At 44.9% G+C, this 18259-nt stretch overlaps 1 protein-coding gene across 1 annotated transcript in view; it reads left to right on the top strand.

Moving 5' to 3' along the window:
* Positions 1-18259, top strand: part of MARVELD2 (MARVEL domain containing 2) — a 402592-nt gene that overhangs the window by 350591 nt on the left and 33742 nt on the right. The window contains exon 4 of the mRNA XM_044064416.1: positions 6474-6622. Within this exon, the coding sequence (XP_043920351.1) occupies positions 6474-6622 (149 nt within the window). The remainder of the gene's footprint in view (positions 1-6473; positions 6623-18259) is intronic.

Consider the following 18259-nt stretch of genomic DNA (forward strand, 5'->3'; position numbering starts at 1 on the left):
AGTTAGAGGGTCTTGACCCTCTCTATCTCTCTTCTTCTGTAGTAATTGTTTATTTACTGTATTAAAAAAAAAAATAAATATATATATTTTATTTTTAAACTTTAAAATATTAAAGTAGGGATATTTTACTTGCTGTAACCCTTCTTTTTTGATTGTTTGTAGACAACTGTTTGACCTTGGCTATGTCTAAAGAACACAAACCCTCCGGGTTTAAGAAATGCACGAGGTGTGGTTTCAAAATGTCCATAACGGACGACCACTCCTCGTGCGTCTATTGCTTAGGTGCCAAGCACCTACAAGAGTCGTGTAGTGTGTGCCACGCTTTCATGGAAGCCCTAAAACAACGAGGCGGCTGGCAGTCCAAACCTCCCTCTGCTGATGAGTCAGTGTTCCTGAAGGCCTTCGGGGCTCAGCCCTCCGCCTCCTGGGTGTCTCCGCCCTTCGATGAGCTCTTGGATTTGATCTGTCGAAGGGCGTGGGAACACCCAGACTCTGTGGAACCGGTGCCTGCTCGTCCGAACAAGTTCCTCTCTGCACCCCCTGAAAAAGAGTTTTTAACTAAAGGTGTGGCTGTAGATGCTTTGGTGGTGGCATCTGCTACCCAGCAAGATGTAGCAGAGGCTTCGACGTCCGTCCATCCTCCTAATAAGGAGTCTAGGAGCATGGATCGCACGAGCACCCTCAGTTCAGCGGCCTTTACATTGAGGTCCTTGAACTACCTTACGCACTTTACCAGATTTCAGAGGGATCTGATTAAGGAGCTATCCAATACCCTCTTGGGTAACCTGCCTGAGGAGCTGGCCCAGACGGTTGGCTCTCAGCTGGCTACAATGTCGTCCATTTCGAACTCGTCCATGAGGCTCATTTCTTATGCGGCCGAAGGGGCGGGTAGAGTGGCGGGTACAGGCATTGCTCTACGGAGACAAGCCTGGCTCCGTCTGTGTCATTTCGCGGAGGCCTTTAAGTCTTCCTTTGCCGACACCCCCTTTGATGGGTCCTCCCTGTTTGGACCCAAGGTAAAGGACACACTAACCCGCTGTGAACAGGAGGGTAAGACTCTGACTGCCGGGGCACGATTTTCCACTCCTTCGGCCTTATCCCAAGGCTAAAGAGGAGGGAAGATGTGGTTCAGATCTCAGAAGCCTTACCCCTCGCAGCAGGAGGATTCCCCTTCCAGAGGCAGAGGAGGGGGAAATTCTTCCGGAAGACGCCATTCCAGAGGCGGCAGAGACCCTCGCAACACTGGAGACCGCGAGTCCTTTCGTGGCTCTTCAGCCTTTCATAGTCCCTGAGGGATTGCCCGGCTGTGCTGCTCCGGAGCCAGTCGGGGGTCGTTTCTCGAAGCACCTAAAAGCCTGGGAAGGTATCACTCAGGACCGATGGGTGCTTCGAATTATCGCCGGAGGTTACTCCATCCCATTCTCTCAAGAGTCCTCCAGGAGAGGAAGAACAAATTAATCCTCAAGGGGTTAATCAAGCCATCTTTCGAGGAGGCTTTATCTTCCTCTCCTTCTCCTTCCAAAAAGAAGAAAGCATCTGCTCCGACCAGTCAGTCGGAACCGACTGCAAAAAGATCTAAGCAGACTTCTCCATCGGCTCCACGGACTTCGGAGCCGAGGGCGAAGTCTGCCTCGATGCCTCCAGCCTCGACCCTCTGGTTTGAGCCGAGGACTGGAGGCGAGGCGGGTCACCCTCATCGGCTCCACTGATATTGGAGCGATAAGGTTACCGGCTCAGACTCTTCCCCCGGGCCGAAGTCCTTATCGGCACCAGGGAAATTACCTTGAGATCTCCCTCGAGCCGATAGTGTTAGAGTCCATTCGAGCCGGTCCCAGAGCCCTTTGGAGCCGATGGAGAAATCGGTTCGGGCCCGATCGGTATCCTCTAGATCATCCAAGATGTCTGATTCGGACATCGACAGGGTGCTCTTAGACTCTTCCAGTCTCCGGTGTTCCAAAGCTAGTTTCGGCTCCAGCCCATTTGGCTTCAGAGCCGATGGTCCACTCCTACTGTGGTTCCTCCTCCAACAGCTTCGCACCGTTGGAGCCGGCACTGATGGAACCGGTGGAGGTTTTAGGGTCGGCCCGACCCTTGCTCCAACTCCGGCTCTTGGGGAGTTCAGTACCGGACTTCCTCCTTGGCCCTGGGGAGGCTTGGGATTGGTGCTGGTCCCAAGTCTCCCTCTTGGTGCGTCAGCGGCGGAGTGCCGCCACTGTCGTGGCCACGGAGGTGGGACCCTCCCAGGATTCTGGTGGTCCCGCTTCAGGGCTATGAGGAGTGCATTAGCCAAATCTTCCTTGGCTACCTCCACGGTTTCCCCAGCGCCATCCCTGCATACGGAGACTGGGTCTTTGGCAGTCCCCCTGTCCTTAGACAGCGGAGCCCCTGGGCCTCAGGTTACCCCCGCTGGGGTTTCTCCCCCTCCTGGAGGTCCTTCTGAAGCCTCTTCGGAAGAACCCCCCAGGAAGAGATCGTGCAAGAGGAAGCACGTTGACTCCCCTGATGAGTCTCTGACATCAGACACTGATCTCGATGATGCAGAGGGGTCCCCAAAGTCGTCCTCGGATGATGTCTCCTTTGCGGACATCCTGGAAGTCCAAAAAAATCCCGGACCCGCCACCCAGTCAGTGGGATACTGCAGCCTCAGAAGCTTTAAAGCTGCTGCAAAAAGGAGTCATCCAACCGGTCCCCGTAGACCAGATCGGATTAGGGACTTACTCAAGATTCTTTTTGGTGCCAAAAAAGACCGGGGACTTGAGGCCCATTTTGGACCTCAGCATCCTCAACCGTTCAGTCAAAAAGTCCAAATTCCGGATGGTCACCCTACAAACCATTCTCCCATTGCTGGAGAAGGGTGTTTGGATGTGCTCCATAGATCTCAAGGACGCTTATTACCATATCATGGTACATCAAGCGTTCAGGAGACATCTGCGCTTCAGCCTAGGAGGCAGTCATTTTCAGTTCCGCGCGCTGCCCTTTGGTCTCACCACAGCCCCCAGGGTGTTCACCAAGTGCTTGGCAGTCGTGACTGCTCACCTGAGAAGTCTAGGATTCCAGGTGTTTCTGTATCTAGACGACTGGCTCCTAACTGCCACCTCCAAGCATCTACTACTGCGGAGCCTACAAGCCACTGTATCACTGGGCAACTCCCTTGGAATCACCTTCAATTGGACAAAGTCTGTGTTGCTGCCATCTCAACGAATAAGATTCATAGGGGTAGAGATAGACTCAAACCAAATGCGGATCTATCTACCTACAGACAGAATTCAAACCATACAGACTCAAGTTCGAGCCATACTTCCCAGGTCCAAAGCCCCAGCCAGAATGGTCCTGCAGCTATTGGGATCTATGTCCGCCACGGTTCTTCTAGTCCCCTTGGCAAGGTTGCACATGAGAATTTTCCAATGGCTTCTTTCAGCTCAGTGGTCCTTTCAGGAACTCCCTCTCAGTCACCTCATATGGATCACGGAAACATGCAAACGGGACCTTCGCTGGTGGCTAGTGCCCTCCAATCTGGATCAGGGACGACCCTTTGTTCTACCTCCTCCGGCGGCCACTTTGACCACGGACGCCTCCCAGATGGGGTGGGGGGGGCATTCCCTGGGCAGGTCAGTCCAAGGCAAATGGCACCCGAAAGAGACTTTACTTCATATCAACATCTTAGAAATGAGGGCAGTACTTCTGTCTCTTCAAGCCCTTCACGATTATCTCCCTCAGGGCGTAATTGCTGTTCACTCAGACAACATGTCAGTTGTCTGGTACCTGAACAAACAGGGAGGGACCAGATCCTACCCTCTTTGCAGAGAAGCCATGAGAGTTTGGGAATGGGCAGTCTCGACCAACCGCTTCCTAGTGGCTACTCACATACCGGGCAAGTCCAGTGTGATAGCCGACGGATTGAGCAGAACCATCCTCTCTCCCCATGAATGGTCTCTGAATATGACAGTGGCAAGTCAGATTTTCAACAAATGGGGAGTTCGTGTTGCGACCTTTTCGCGACTGCTCTGAATGCGAAGTGCAAAGAATTCTTCTCCTAACCCGGCTCCGGGGAAGAGCCCCATGGACGCGCTAGTCTGTCCTTGGCCCACCGGCTTGCTTTATGCCTTCCCTCCAGTTCCTCTCCTTCCCAGGGTGATTCAAAAGGCATCTCTCTTGGGGAGCAAAATGATCTTAATTGCTCCTTACTGGCCCCGTCAAGTATGGTTTCCTTATCTTCGGAAATATGCTCTGGAAGGTCCATGGTTCCTGGATCAGATCCCAGACCTACTGGTTCATCAGTCGGGACTATTCCACCAGTCCCTACACACCTTAAAATTGACGGCTTGGCTCCTCCTCTTCCGACTATAGTTAGGAGTCATACATTGGATCCAGATGTTGTACACATATTGTCTTCGGCTCATAAATCTGCTACAAAGAAACTGTATTCTAGCAAATGGAAAAGATTTGCTATTTGGGCTCAACTCCGGGGCCTGGACCCCATTTCTATTCCCGTGGCAGAAGTACTAAAATTTTTAACTTCTCTTTTCAATCAAGGCTCTTCAGTTTCTACCATCAAGGTACAATTGGCAGCAATTTCTAATTTTCACCAATCGATAGACCCACCTTTAATGAGCAACAGATTGTGTAAGACCTTCTTGAAAGGTGCTGCTCTATTAAGACCTCCGATTTCTCATCCTGCACCTTCATGGGATCTCGATATAGTGTTACGTGCCTTGACTTCTTTCCCCTTTGAACCGGCAGCTACATGTGATCTAAAGTTTCTATCATGGAAGACAGCTTTTCTGGTGGCTATTACTTCTGCCAGAAGAGTTTCAGAGCTTCAAGCTTTGTCAGTAAAACCCCCGTACTTAGTTTTTCACAAGGACAGAGTATCCCTCAGGCCAAATCCTTCCTTTGTCCCTAAAGTTTGTTCTAGCTTCTGCTTACAACAATCGTTAGAGCTTCCAGTATTTTTCCCAAAATACTCTAACAAAGCGGAGTTCATATTCCACACACTAGATGTCCACAGGCAGTTACGTTTTTATTTAGACAGGGCCAAACAATCAAGGAAAACAGATCAGTTGTTTGTATCCTTTGCAGACAATAAATTGGGCAAAGCTGTCACAAAGATCACTATTGCCAAATGGATCAGGGACTGTATTACTCAAGCTTATTTTTATTCTAACAAAGAGCTTACCACCTCTGTCAAAGCTCATTCTACAAGGGCTATGGCTGCTTCTATAGCATTTCATTCTAAGCTTGCTATTAGTGACATTTGTGCTATGCTACATGGTCTTCCCCGCACACCTTTATTTCCCACTACAAATTGGACGTGGCATCTAGAGGATGAGCTTCATTTGGTTCCACAGTGCTCAGGAGTGTTTTCCAATGAGCCACCTGGGATTTAGGTGCTAGGGACGCTGTCCCATCAGTACAGAATGTAGAGATAGGATCACATAACATCTTTTAGTTATGTACTCACCATAACTTTAGATGTTTGGGATCCATCTCGCCTACATTCCTAATAACCCACCCTCCTTCCCCCTTCCTTGGAGATCAGAGGATATCAGAAGGTCCGAATCCTGTTGTTTCATCTTGAAACATCTAACAATGTTATATAAACAAGTTGTGCATGTGTGCATGAATGCGGACAAACAAGATCTGGGGGATTAGTGGTGGTGCATCCTGGGATAAAGATAGCTCAGCCAATAAGAGGCCTCGCTCTATAGCATAAGCGTGCTGAGTCGGAGCCGAGGGATCGGCTCCGAGCCCATCAGTACAGAATGTAGGCGAGATGGATCCCAAACATCTAAAGTTATGGTGAGTACATAACTAAAAGTTATGCAAAGTTCCCAACACAGCTTTACTGTAGTAATCCAAGCAATCTGAAACTGCAGATTAACAAAACTCAGTCTTTATGAAACTACAGCAGTGAATGATTAAATTATGTATTTATAAAGGACAGAAGCACTCCCTACAAGCCAGTAGTTTAGACAATGAGCTGTGTAAGCATTTAATGATTTTATAGGTGTTGAGATTCCCTATAACCTCACTATTTTTAGTTCTAAGGTTGTACAATTTCAGAGAAGGGGGGAAATACCCGTTTCCCTTTTTTTTTCTGTAAGATTGTATGACCTGGGACTTAAATAACAAAGTAATGGGGTGGGGGACAGCTTTTGTCCTGTCAGAAATAATTGACTGGTCCTTGCAGTCTTTGCAGTGTTACAGCACTAACAAGTTGTCACTGTTGTATTGATTTTTTGGACTACCTAGCTGAAGTTTTGACATTGTCAGATCTGTTACATCAGGAAGATGAATTAGATCAAGCTGTGAAGCAGTTGTTTAGTACCCAATTAGGGACTGCAGTCAACAAAAAGTTTACAACTGGCAGCTTTCTAATTACAATTCTTTCATTGCTGAGTTTTATTTTGATTCATTACAGTAGTTGTGTTATACCGGAGGAGAAGAAAGTAATTATTTTGCTTTTTATACAGCATGATGTGGCGGTTGGAGATGGCAAAGTAAGGGGAACGGTGGTGCAGCACACCAGTCTGGAACCAGTGAATATGAAACCTGAAATTCTCAATGGCCACATTCCTGCAGGACACATCCCAAAACCAGTGATTATGCCTGATTATGTTGCGTAAGTGTGGACAAATTAATTACATTTAACATTTTAGAAGTTGCCTTCTGCAAGCAGGTAAATTATGTAAATGTTCAAGGAATCTATACTGGATTGTGTTCTGTTTGCATAAATCTTTTCTCTTTAGGTGCACTACATAGGGCTTCTGTAAGTATTGAATATTTACTGTTGTGTCTCGTATGCCTTCCTCAGCTGAGGCAGCTCCAGTAATCTTGTTTCAGAGAACTTGTGGAAAGATGGGTACCTTATTCACCACAGAAAATAATGCCAAGAGCAGGATTCCAATAATGATTTAAATCAACAAAAATTGCAAACAAAGTGTTAAGCGCTTTCAGACACAGGACTTCATAAGAATTCTGATGAAGTCCCATATCTTTGGTGACGAAAGCATTTAATAAATCATTTGGTTTGCAATTTTTGTTGATTCATATCCTTATTGGAAACCTGTTCTTGGTGTTATATTTTTTGTGGTTGTTAGTGTTATGTAATACCACATCGTGATGCACTGGGAACATCCCATGAATAGAGATGCTGAAGATTGCATAGCTATCCAAGCTGCTGAAAGTGTCCTTAGTAATGCTTCCAGCAGAATTAGACAAGTGGATGCTTGCTTTCTCAACTCTAGCCAAGCCGCACTTCATTTTAAAATGTGTGGCTTCACTGCAGATAAAAACTTAATGCATGCTCAATTTATGCAAGCTGTTTATTTTTGAAACTTGAGTTGTCTTTTCTCCATATTAAGCCCTTTCTTTGGGAACACTGCTAGAGATGCTAACACCCCCTGCATGAGCAGATGTCCTTCAAGAATGCAACTGCAGTCATAACATATGGGTTGTCCTGCCTCAGGCAGCCCTCGGTCGGCCGGATTCCAAAGTCTGGGTCCGACGTCGGCTGATGTCGCATTTCTCTCCGACGTCAGAGCGGCTGGAGTATATAAGCATCAGCCGACGCCATCTTCTTCAGTCTTTCTTGCCGCGTGGTGCCCGAAGCAGAAGCAGTTCGCAAGTGCCGGTCGGTTAGCTCCTGTATTCTTCAATCCGAAGTCATCAAAAAAGCTACGTACCCCGTTGGGGACCTTTTCTTGCCTCAGCCGATGTCAGAAATTACTGAAAAAATTAATAATTGTTTGTCTTGTGGTAAACAAATACCTCATAAGGATTTCCATTCCTTCTGCCTTCCTTGCCTTGGCCCAGACCACGACGTGTCGGCCTGTGCCGTCTGTGCTCGCTTCAATAAGCGCACTCAGGCGCCGGGCGGAGTTCGCTGAAGACTTTTTCGGCGAAAAGTACGATTATACAATGCCATCGGAATTGCCAACATCGCAGACTCCTAAAAAACGAAAAGACCGGGACCGACATCCTCGGCCCGCATCTTCCACCGACACCACGCCAAAACCTACCGCGAGTGCCCCGGTCCCCTCTGAGGCGGTTATTTCACTGCTCTGAACCGAAGACACCGCATTACCGACACCTCCGATACCGGAGACCACATCGACGCCAGTTATTGATTTTCCTCCGGATACTGAAACCGAGGAAATGCCCGAGACCATTGCTGTGGATAAGGTCACTCCTGCACGTGGAGCTGCTAGGCCTCCCATGTCCATGTCTATCAAGGCCTACACACGTGCTAAGGCAGCCAACAAGACCAAGCACCTTACTGCTAAAGCCTTACCTCAGCCTACTCCTGAAGCACAAATCATGACTATGGCAGCAGACTTAATTTCCATGATCAGAGGTTCCCAGGCCCATCCTGAGAGAGGATCCCAGCCTCCTCCTGATAAGAGGCCCAGGGGTTGAGCCCACTGACCCTCTCCCTTCAGATGAAGATTCTGAGGACTCTGTTCACTCCGATAGCCAGGAAGAGCCTTTCCAGACCTATGAGGACTCAGATGCAGAGGACTCCATCCCTCGGCCTCCCTCCTGAGGATATTTCTTTTGGGGAAGTTCTGCATTCCATGAGGGAACATTTTAAGTGGCAAGGCCAGGAATATTCTGATTCCAGAAAGCCTTGAACCTTCCTTAAAAAGCCCCAACACAGGCCCTTAGCTATACCTCCTGTGCTTGATGTTTTGGATGATCTATACTCTGACTCCAGTGTTACCCCTGATACTCTTCCTCCTGCTCCTGCCAAGCCTGACAGCTACTATAGGGTCCCAGAAACACATTCTCATTTCTTTAGGGCCCATGCTGTTGATTTAGAAACCATTTCACAGGGGCCGAAAGGGGTTTCAGCTACCACCTCCAAAAATCTTTTGCCTTCCAACAGGGATGCTAGGTCATTAGAGAGATGGGGGAAGAAGGTTTACACCTCCACTACTTTATCTATGAGAGCTCTCAATTGTCTCTTTCATATGTTTCAATATCAGGATTACCTGTTAGATGATTTACAGAAAACTTTGACCTCTCCTGAACCTTTAGATAGGAAGTCTTTGCAGGAGGCTGTACATAACTCTCAGCAAGTTAGCAGTCACTTCCTTCAGTGTGGATATGATGCATTGGAAGCTTCATGTAGGGCAGCTATGACAGGGGCGGTCATTCGTAGACATGCATGGTTAAAAGAACAACCTCTGCCAGATCATGTTAAGGCAAAACTTCTTGATGCACCCTTGGAAAAGAACAAGCTTTTTGGTGCTAATGCTAAAGATGTATTAAAGTCCATTGAGGAAAAAGCCAAGTCAGTTCAGACAGTCAAAGATTTCCTCCAGGTTCAGCCACCCAGATACAGCAGGAATTGGCCTTCAAAAAACTGGTCCTTTCCTAATCCTGAAAGATTTCAAAGGGGCAAAAACAGGCGTGGCCGAGGAAGGGGACAAAATAGAGGTTCCTACAGGGGACGACAATGGCAACCAGCAAACTAAAGAAGTGACACAGGGGCTTCTCCTGCCCCACAGGGACAATCCCAATGACTTTCCTCTACTTCCGCTGACCAAGGAGCAAACAGAAGCTCCCTTGGGCAGAAAATTATTGTTTTCAGACAATTGGCACAGATTGACAAAGGACAAATGGATTTTGGACATTGTAGACCAAGGCTGCAGGTTCCACTTTCATACCTTACCAAGGAAACAAGGCATGCCAAACCTACCACAAAACCAGAGGGCAGAGGCCATCAAGCAAATTTCTCTGCTTGCTCAGATCAAAGCAATAGAAAAAGTTCCACAACAAGAACAAGGCCAGGGCTTTTACTCAAGACTGTTCCTTGTTCCAAGAAAGGAAACTCAATGGAGATCAATACTGGATTTGTCCGCATTAAACACCTTTCTCATAGTACCAAAGTTCAAAATGCTGACCTTACAGCAACTCCTTCACATGCTGGGCAAGGGGTCTTGGCTGATTACTCTGGACCTCAAGGAGGCATACCTGCATGTCCCTATCAGACACAGCTGCAGAAGATACCTCAGATTTCTTGCAGGGCCAGAGCATTCTCAATTCTCAGCATTGCCATTTGGCTTATCTACTGCGCCCAGAGTATTCACAAAATGCCTGGCTTCAGTAATTGCTCATTGCAGGCTCCAGGGAATCCAAATTTACCCGTACCTGGACGACTGCCTCATTAAAGCGGACGACAAACTGATTTTGACAAAAAATCTGAATTATGTCATACAATTGCTACAAGCTCTGGGGTACACAGTCAACTTCCAAAAGTCAAGACTTCAGCCATCCCAGCAAATAACCTTCTTAGGAGCCAAACTAGACACAGCCTCTCAAATGGCTTACCTGACAGAAGACAAGCAAAAGAAGTTAACTCATTATTTCAAAGGTTTGGCAAAGCTCACCCAGATGACTGCAAGGAGATTTCTACAGGCCCTGGGTTACATGGCATCTTGCATTCTCCTGGTTCCATTAGCAAGACTACACATGAGAAAGCTTCAATGGTACCTAAAAAGTTTATGGTCTCAACACAGCAACAACCTAGAGACAACCATACCGCTCATTCCATGCCTACAAAAGGAATTTCTATGGTGGGCCTCGGTAAGCCAGGCAAACACAGGTATGTCATTCAAAAAACCTCAAATAACACAAACAATGACCACAGACGCCTCAGACCTTGGATGGGGGGCGCACATGGAGGGCAGATGTATTCAAGGACAAATGTCTCCAAAGGAAACACATCTGCATATCAATCAAAAAGAAATGCTGGCAGTAATGCATGCCATCGAGGCCTTTCGACAACAACTTCAGCAAGGCCAGCTGCTAATACGGACAGACAAACACCACTGTCATGTGGTACATAAACAAGCAGGGGGGGCACCCATTCTTACCACCTTTGCAGACTGACAATGAATCTTTGGGAAAAATCACTGAGCTTAAACATACAGTTGCAATCCCAGTTTGTTCCAGGCAAAGAAAATGTGTTGGCGGACAGCCTAAGCAGGAATTTCCTAGACCCCCACGAGTGGAGGTTACATCCAGAAATCTTCATACGACTCACCTCGACATGGGGCAGGCCAGAAGTAGACCCATTTGCCTCCCACCTCAATCATCATCTACAAAAGTTCTGTTCAAGGACATATCATCCACAAGCATGGAAAATGGATGCTCTCTCATTCAGCTGGAACTTCCTAAAAATCTATGCATTCCCACCTCTGCCACTGATGACCACAGTATTACTAAAGATCAAAGCAGAGAAGCCCAAGGGGATCCTAATAGCTCCAGACTGGCCAAGACAACACTGGTACCCACTACTACGGAGCATATGTCACAACAAAAAGTGGGCCCTTCCCCAATGGCCCCAACTTTTGACTCAACACAACTTCAAGACAGTACATCCCAACATTCAGACGCTGCAGCTAACAGCTTGGGAGATCCCATGAATAACCTCAATCTATCTCTCTCTAAGGAAGTTCAGCGGATACTAACAGAAGCCGAAGACCATCCACCAGAAAGGTTTACTCAGCAAAATGGAAGAGATTCACCATTTGGAATACCAGCAAGGGTCATGATGCATCATTATTGAACATCCTACTCATTCTGGAATATTTGGCAGATATGCTACAGAATGGACTCTCATATTCTTCCATAAAAATACATGCTTCAGCTATTTCAGCTAGATACAACACTGATCCACCTGTGTTTTCACATCCTTTGTTAAGACAATTCCTCAGGGGAATCAAGAATATAAAGCCACCAAGAAAGGCTCCAGTACCAACTTGGGACCTCAACTTTGTCCTAGAAAAACTGACTCTACCCCCCTTTGAACCAGCAGCTTCGGTGGACTTACAATTTCTCTCATGGAAGACAGCTTTCCTGTTGGCAATTACCTCAGCAAGAATGGTTTCGGAATTACAGCAAGAAGGGTTTCGGAATTACAGGCCCTAATGGCAATACCACCGTTCATAACCTTTCACAGAGACAGGGTCTCCTTACGAACCAACCCTACTTTTCTGCCAAAAGTGGTATCTAGGGTTTCTTTAAATCAAGCAATTCACCTACCTACTTTCTTTCCCAATCCTGAGAACAAAGGGGAAAGACTGTTGCATACCTTGGACATTCACAGACAACTTCGCTACTACCTGGACAGAACCAAGACCAGTAGGAAGTCTGATCAGCTTTTTGTAGCTTACGCCCCTGGAGTACTAGGAAAAGCAATTTCCAAACAGACTATTTCAAAATGGATTGGGCATTGCATCAGATTCTGTTATTCCTTCCATGGAAAGTGTGTACCAGCCAATGTCAGACCACACTCCACCAGAGCTACAGCCACCTCTACAGCATTCTTAAGAGGGATGCCTACAAAAGACATTCTAGAAGCTGCTACATGGAGCTCCGTGCATACATTCTCCAAACACTACAACCTCCCTTTATATTCCAGATCCAGAGCAGGCTTTGCTTGGCAGTCCTGCAGGGATTGATAGCTACACCATCCTTTTCTTAGAGCATACCACCTCCCCCAGCTAAGCTATGGTATTCAACCCATATGTTATGACTGCAGTTGCATTCTTGAAGGACATTGTACAGTTTTGTACCTACCATAAATGTAGATGTCCGATAGATATGCAACTGCAGTCGGGTTTTCCCTCCTTCCCTCTATGCCTTGGGTCCATTCCTATCCCTATTATCCTTAGCTGGGGATATCTGTTATGGTGTATCTGTTTATTGCTTATTTTTTGTCTGGAAACCTATTTTTGTCTTCCAATTTGATTACAGCCTTCATTGGAGGGCACCTGGCATCTGGGGCAAGAAACACTGAAGAAGATGGCGTCGGCTGATGCTTATATACTCCAGCCTCTCTGACGTCGGAGAGAAATGCGACATCAGCCGACGTCGGACCCAGACTTTGGAATCCGGCCGACCGAGGGCTGCCTGAGGCAGGACAACCCATATGTTATGACTGCAGTTGCATATCTATCGGACATCTACATTTATGGTAGGTACAAAACTGTACTTTTTCATGAGGGAGAGTAACTCTTGAATATGAAGCTTTAAACATACTGTGCCATGACGCAATATCTCCCAGGCTGTAGTTTGTCTTAACCTTCGTCTTTGGATGCCTTTGTTTCCTTTTCCTGTACTGCTGAGTAAGATGGACTTAAAAACTGCCAGGAGTTTGTTTATTTCTGTATGACAAGCTCATCCGCATTTCCTTTGTAGAGCTGTTGTGAAAGTAATGCAAATAATTATCTTTGAAACTTGTTACATTTGATTCCTGGTAGCAGTAGATGCAAGTCTACTGAGTTCCAAATTTGGGAAATAAAAACTGAGAAGGTCTAGGAATAGTATTCTGATAAGTTTTTCTGCAGTACCAAACATCCATGGGTTAGAGTTTGCAAGCAATAGATTTAGTAATTAAAAATGCTGAGTCGGAGACATTAAAATGGAATATTTTATAGAGAAAGCAGATGGTGGGTGCAGTTAAATTTTGAATTGTTGGCATTACTGTGCAGTTGTGCTATGGGTGCTCTTACAGTGGTGCCAGGCAGTCAGTCTTTACAACATTGTGAGTTTTGCCACCATAGTCAGAAGTTTCCTCCTGCCCCATACAGGACAGCATATGATGTACCCACAGAGATTTGCAGCTACCTATCCAGTGGTCAAGATTTACCTTGAAAGAGGAAAGGGTACTACTCTGTTTCACATGTAGAGGAAGTTTGTCCTAAAGGCAGGCAATGCTTTAGGATGTAAATCTATCACACCACTGTATCTTGTTAATGTGTTGATAAAGAGCCAGATCCCTCATCTGGGTATTTGTGGAGTCATTTATTCTGTGAATGTATAGGAAGTCAAGGAGGGGTAGGGTCTTCCATAGTTCAAAAGGTTGAACATATCACCATGGAAAAATCCATGAGAGAGAGCACAGGGAAAGGGTTGCCAGTCTCAGAATAACTAAGTGTCTTAAGGCCAGTGACCTTTTTAGTCAAGAGTTTTTGAGATCTCTGTGAGTTTTGGTATGTACCTGCCAAAATAGGCCCTACATTCAGTAATAACTCTGATGAAAGATAAGTAGAAGGGAAGTAAGACTACTTTGAAAAGTAGAGAAAAAGACCTTGAATGATAATTTAGCCACTTAAAAGAATTTCCTTACTGCTATGGAGACATGATGATCAAATGATGGAGTTATTAACACATCTGTCTACTAATGTCCATGCTGTTACTATTCGGTGCCCTTCATGGTCTGGTTCGGCTTAACAGCTCACCTGCAGTAGGTTTCATTTACTGACTATATAACTTTGTGTACCACTGTTACATTAGGGTTATGTGCCCCTTGTGTCAGATGATTTGTCTGCTGTCTTGCACTATTCTCCCTGCATTCTTGGCTTGAAGGGAGTGTGAAGTCACAGTCTGTTGGAATGGACTGTTACTATCTCCTGTGTTTCTTTTCTGTTAATGATATAGCAGTAGCATTAGATTTGTTTTCATAAATTCAACATAGGTATGTCAATCATCCCTATACAAGCAGGGGACTTTCTAGCCATTGAGTGTTAGGTAATAGTTTACCTTATCATGCTTTTCATTTCAGCCGTCACTGATATCACCAAAGGAGTACTTTTTGTTGGCTTAGAGGGGGTTCCTCAGCAGTTCCTTTTTCTTGATTACATTTCCAGACGGTGCTTGGCTGTTCATATAGGTGTCAGTGTGCATTTCTAATTCTTCTGGATGCATTACAATTTTTCATTGTTTATAGGTTTGTAGGTACTTGCTAGCCCATTGATCTATGAAGATTTTAAAGAAGCCTAGCCTTACATTCCCATGGTAGTTTTAGCCTTATATTTTGCATATGAATAACTCCTAGATGGGTTGAACAAGGATATGTTGGAACATTTACATATTTTCCCTGTCCATGAGGGACATGGGTGCTAAACCTGGGGTGAATGTACAGTTACCTATCCATTAGTGCAAATTACATTTGAATAGAGTAGGAGGGGTACTTTGCTTTACATGGACTAGTAGGTCTCTCTAGGTCTGGAAGCAATGCTTTTAGATATAAGCTGTGTGATAAAAAAGCTTCTATATAACAGTGGATACATAGTGATCAAAGAACAGTTCATTGTTGGCATAGGTTCCCAGATCCCTTACTCAAAGGTGTGTTGTCAATGTAATGGTTACAAAAAAGGTCATGCATGCCAAAGGATAGTTATACTTTTTGACATTTAGTTTCAGTCCAAGGTTTTGACACCAGCACATTGTTTGACATGCCGTCTTGGAGGATCTTGATGTCCTTTGGGGCGTTTATGATGGTATGAAGTTGAAAGCTTGGCCAACCGCAAACCCTGAATATTAAATTTGACCCCCAAGATGTAAAAGCCAAAGAGGAGTGGTTGAAGGACTAAACCCTGGGAACTTACTGGATTCTGTTTATATGCCAGTTTGCTTTACAGTGAGTCAAATGCCATCCCACCTTCAGGTATCTTGTATAAACATCTTTACTAGGTCTAGATATGCAGCTTTTTCAAAGTAATCAACCAGGCTAAGCAGGCAGGAGTTGTCCATTATGAATCTGGATTGGTTTCTTTCCATAGGCTTATGGGTCTGTAGGAAATGACTGTGACTGTTCTCCATTCATCTGTGATCATTAGACATAGTTATTCGCCTTCTATAGTGACTTGAGAACCTGTTCTTGGAAGATTTGGGGTGGGAATGTTGGGGGGTGAAGATTGAGGCCTATGCTCAGTATGTGATATGTGCCATTAGCGCTGCTGGACATTGTTTTAAGAATTTCAGCACAATTAGAGTGGAATTAAATTTATTTTCTGAGTACAGTGAGTTTTAGTTCTTTTCTTGTAGAACTTGTTGCCATTGTAAGCGAAATGTAACACTAAGGAAAAGGACAAAGAAGCATATAAACAGCAGATTCTTATACTTGTTTATTCCTTGTTAAAACCAGCTATCAGGCAATTATGAAGTTTGGATAAAAATCTTATTAACTTTGTATTAAGTGAAATTAGGGTCTCTTTAGGTTTTGGGTTAGGATGTTTTGTTGAGTATTTTGCTGGCCATGCACTTTCCTGTACTTGTGTGTAATGAAGGATTCTTCATAAGCCGTGGGATCCTCAAGATGAAGGGGCTTTTGAATTTAGCCAGGTCATCACTGAGGCTCAAGTCTTATAGTGAAGTTGATTGACTTGTGTTTTTATTTGACCGTGGAGGAGGTTACAGAATTGATGGGAAGTCCAGGATTTTACAGCCACTGGTTGGACCAGAAGTCTCTGTTTGTGGCTGTATAAACTTCCATGTTTGTGAGTAGTTGAAATCCCTGATGAGAATAGTGTTGGCTTAATATGAAGGGACTACATACTAGTTTGGTAGGAGATATGATGGTTAGACATGGAGGAGTTTTAAGTGTTTTAAGAATATCTAGACACCACCGTGATAGGCATTGAAACACTGCACTGAAGTAATGCCTTCAGTGGTTTTGAACCAGATTTCTGTGATGTATATGTCAATGTTTTCCAAGGTAAGGAGCATTTGTAGGGAAAAAGTATATCCCAAACAGAGGCAGCCCTGCTACTCTCACTAGAAGAGAAGATAGAAGATGGCTGCCAGAAACACAGAAATCAAAAACAAACTGTATCCAGACTATGCTACTCAATTTAAGGGGTAAGAACATAGTAAAGCTCACAAAAAAGCACAGATTAACAGCTTATGGATAGTTAAACAGTAATGAAATGCAGTTAATGGAAAATTAGCTCACAATAACAGTAAAAAACAGTTCAAGTAAAGTGGCAATTCAGTAGAGTACAGTCATCAATTTAATCAGCCTATCGACAAGCAGTAACAAATGCAGCAAACTAAATGCAATATATATATATATATATATATATATATATATATATGTATATATATATTTTTTTTTTAAGTAGAAAGTGAGGAGACTGAAGATTATTCAAGATTAAGAAGGTGAAGGGGTGGGCCTTCACAACTGATCTCACTGTACTCAGTGGAATGAGCTGATGCAGTGGGACTGGAGGGTTCGTCCAGTATCATATTTATAGTAGAGGCAGGCAACTCAAAATCCACCAGACTTTAAGACCACAACAAAAGTCAGGCTGGTGGCTGGGGATACAAGATCAAAACAAAGGTAAGGAGTCAATTCACTAAGCCTAAAAAAACAGTTGCACAGTTTAAACAGATATGCAGCAAATTTTGTTTTAGTTGATCAAAAGTGCAGAAAACAGTTGAAAATAAGCGCTTATCTTTTGTAGTCTCACAGCAGGTTTTTGGTAAACAGCAGAGCAAGGGCAGATGGCCTAACTCACTGAAGCTTTGAGCAAAGAAGCACAAACTAGTTTAAACACGGACTACACTGAGTCTGACTGAGTACTGTGAGATCAGTTGTGAAGGCCCACCCATTTAGCTTCTTAATCTTGAAAATATTAAGATACAACCAAACACCCTAATACTGGGTGACTTCAACTACCCTGCCATTAACTGGGAAAACTACTAGTGTACCAACACCTTTGCCCAATGATCCTTGGAATTCATAAATTCCAATGCTCTGGATCAACTAATCCATTGTTCCACCAGGGGCTCCAGTATCCTAGACCTGGTCATTACCAACATGGGAAATCGATGCTCCACACCTATGATCACCCCCTTGTTGGTCGGGTCAGACCATAAGCTTATCACCCTTAACATCCACATCCCACCCCCACCCCCCCAGTAAGGAAACCTCCATAAAAAACGTCTCCAAAGCCAACTTCATGCTACTTAAGTCAGAAGTGCCAAACTTCATGACGCCTGTGCAGACGGGAACTGAAAGTTCAACTGCTGAGTCCTACACTAAGGCACTGTACGAGCACATCCACTCAGGCATGAGTCGTGCCATCCAAAACAGAAACAAGATGCTCTCCTCCAAAAATATTAAGCCAATTTGGTGGTCCCTTGCCATAAACACACTTTACAACAAAAGGAATAAATTGTTGCTGAAAAGAGAAAAATCCCAGGATGCAAAAAACTCCCTTACTAGCCTCCGTAAGAAGCTGAGATCCCTCATAAAATCCTCCAAAGCTAGTTACGAAAATAAAATTGCCAAAGATTCCAAAGACAACCACAAGGTATTCTATAACTATATCAAGAATCTAAATGGCAATGCTCAGATCTGCTCTGAGCTACAGCAGAATGGCATTAAATATACTGATCCCAAGGATATTGCCAATATCCTAGCAGATCAATTCAGTGCCAACTTCACCCCCCCCCTCACCGC

Source organism: Protopterus annectens, chromosome 2.part2 (genome assembly GCF_019279795.1).
Source record: "Protopterus annectens isolate FY-2018-M chromosome 2.part2, PAN1.0, whole genome shotgun sequence".
Lineage (NCBI taxonomy): Eukaryota > Metazoa > Chordata > Ceratodontiformes > Protopteridae > Protopterus > Protopterus annectens.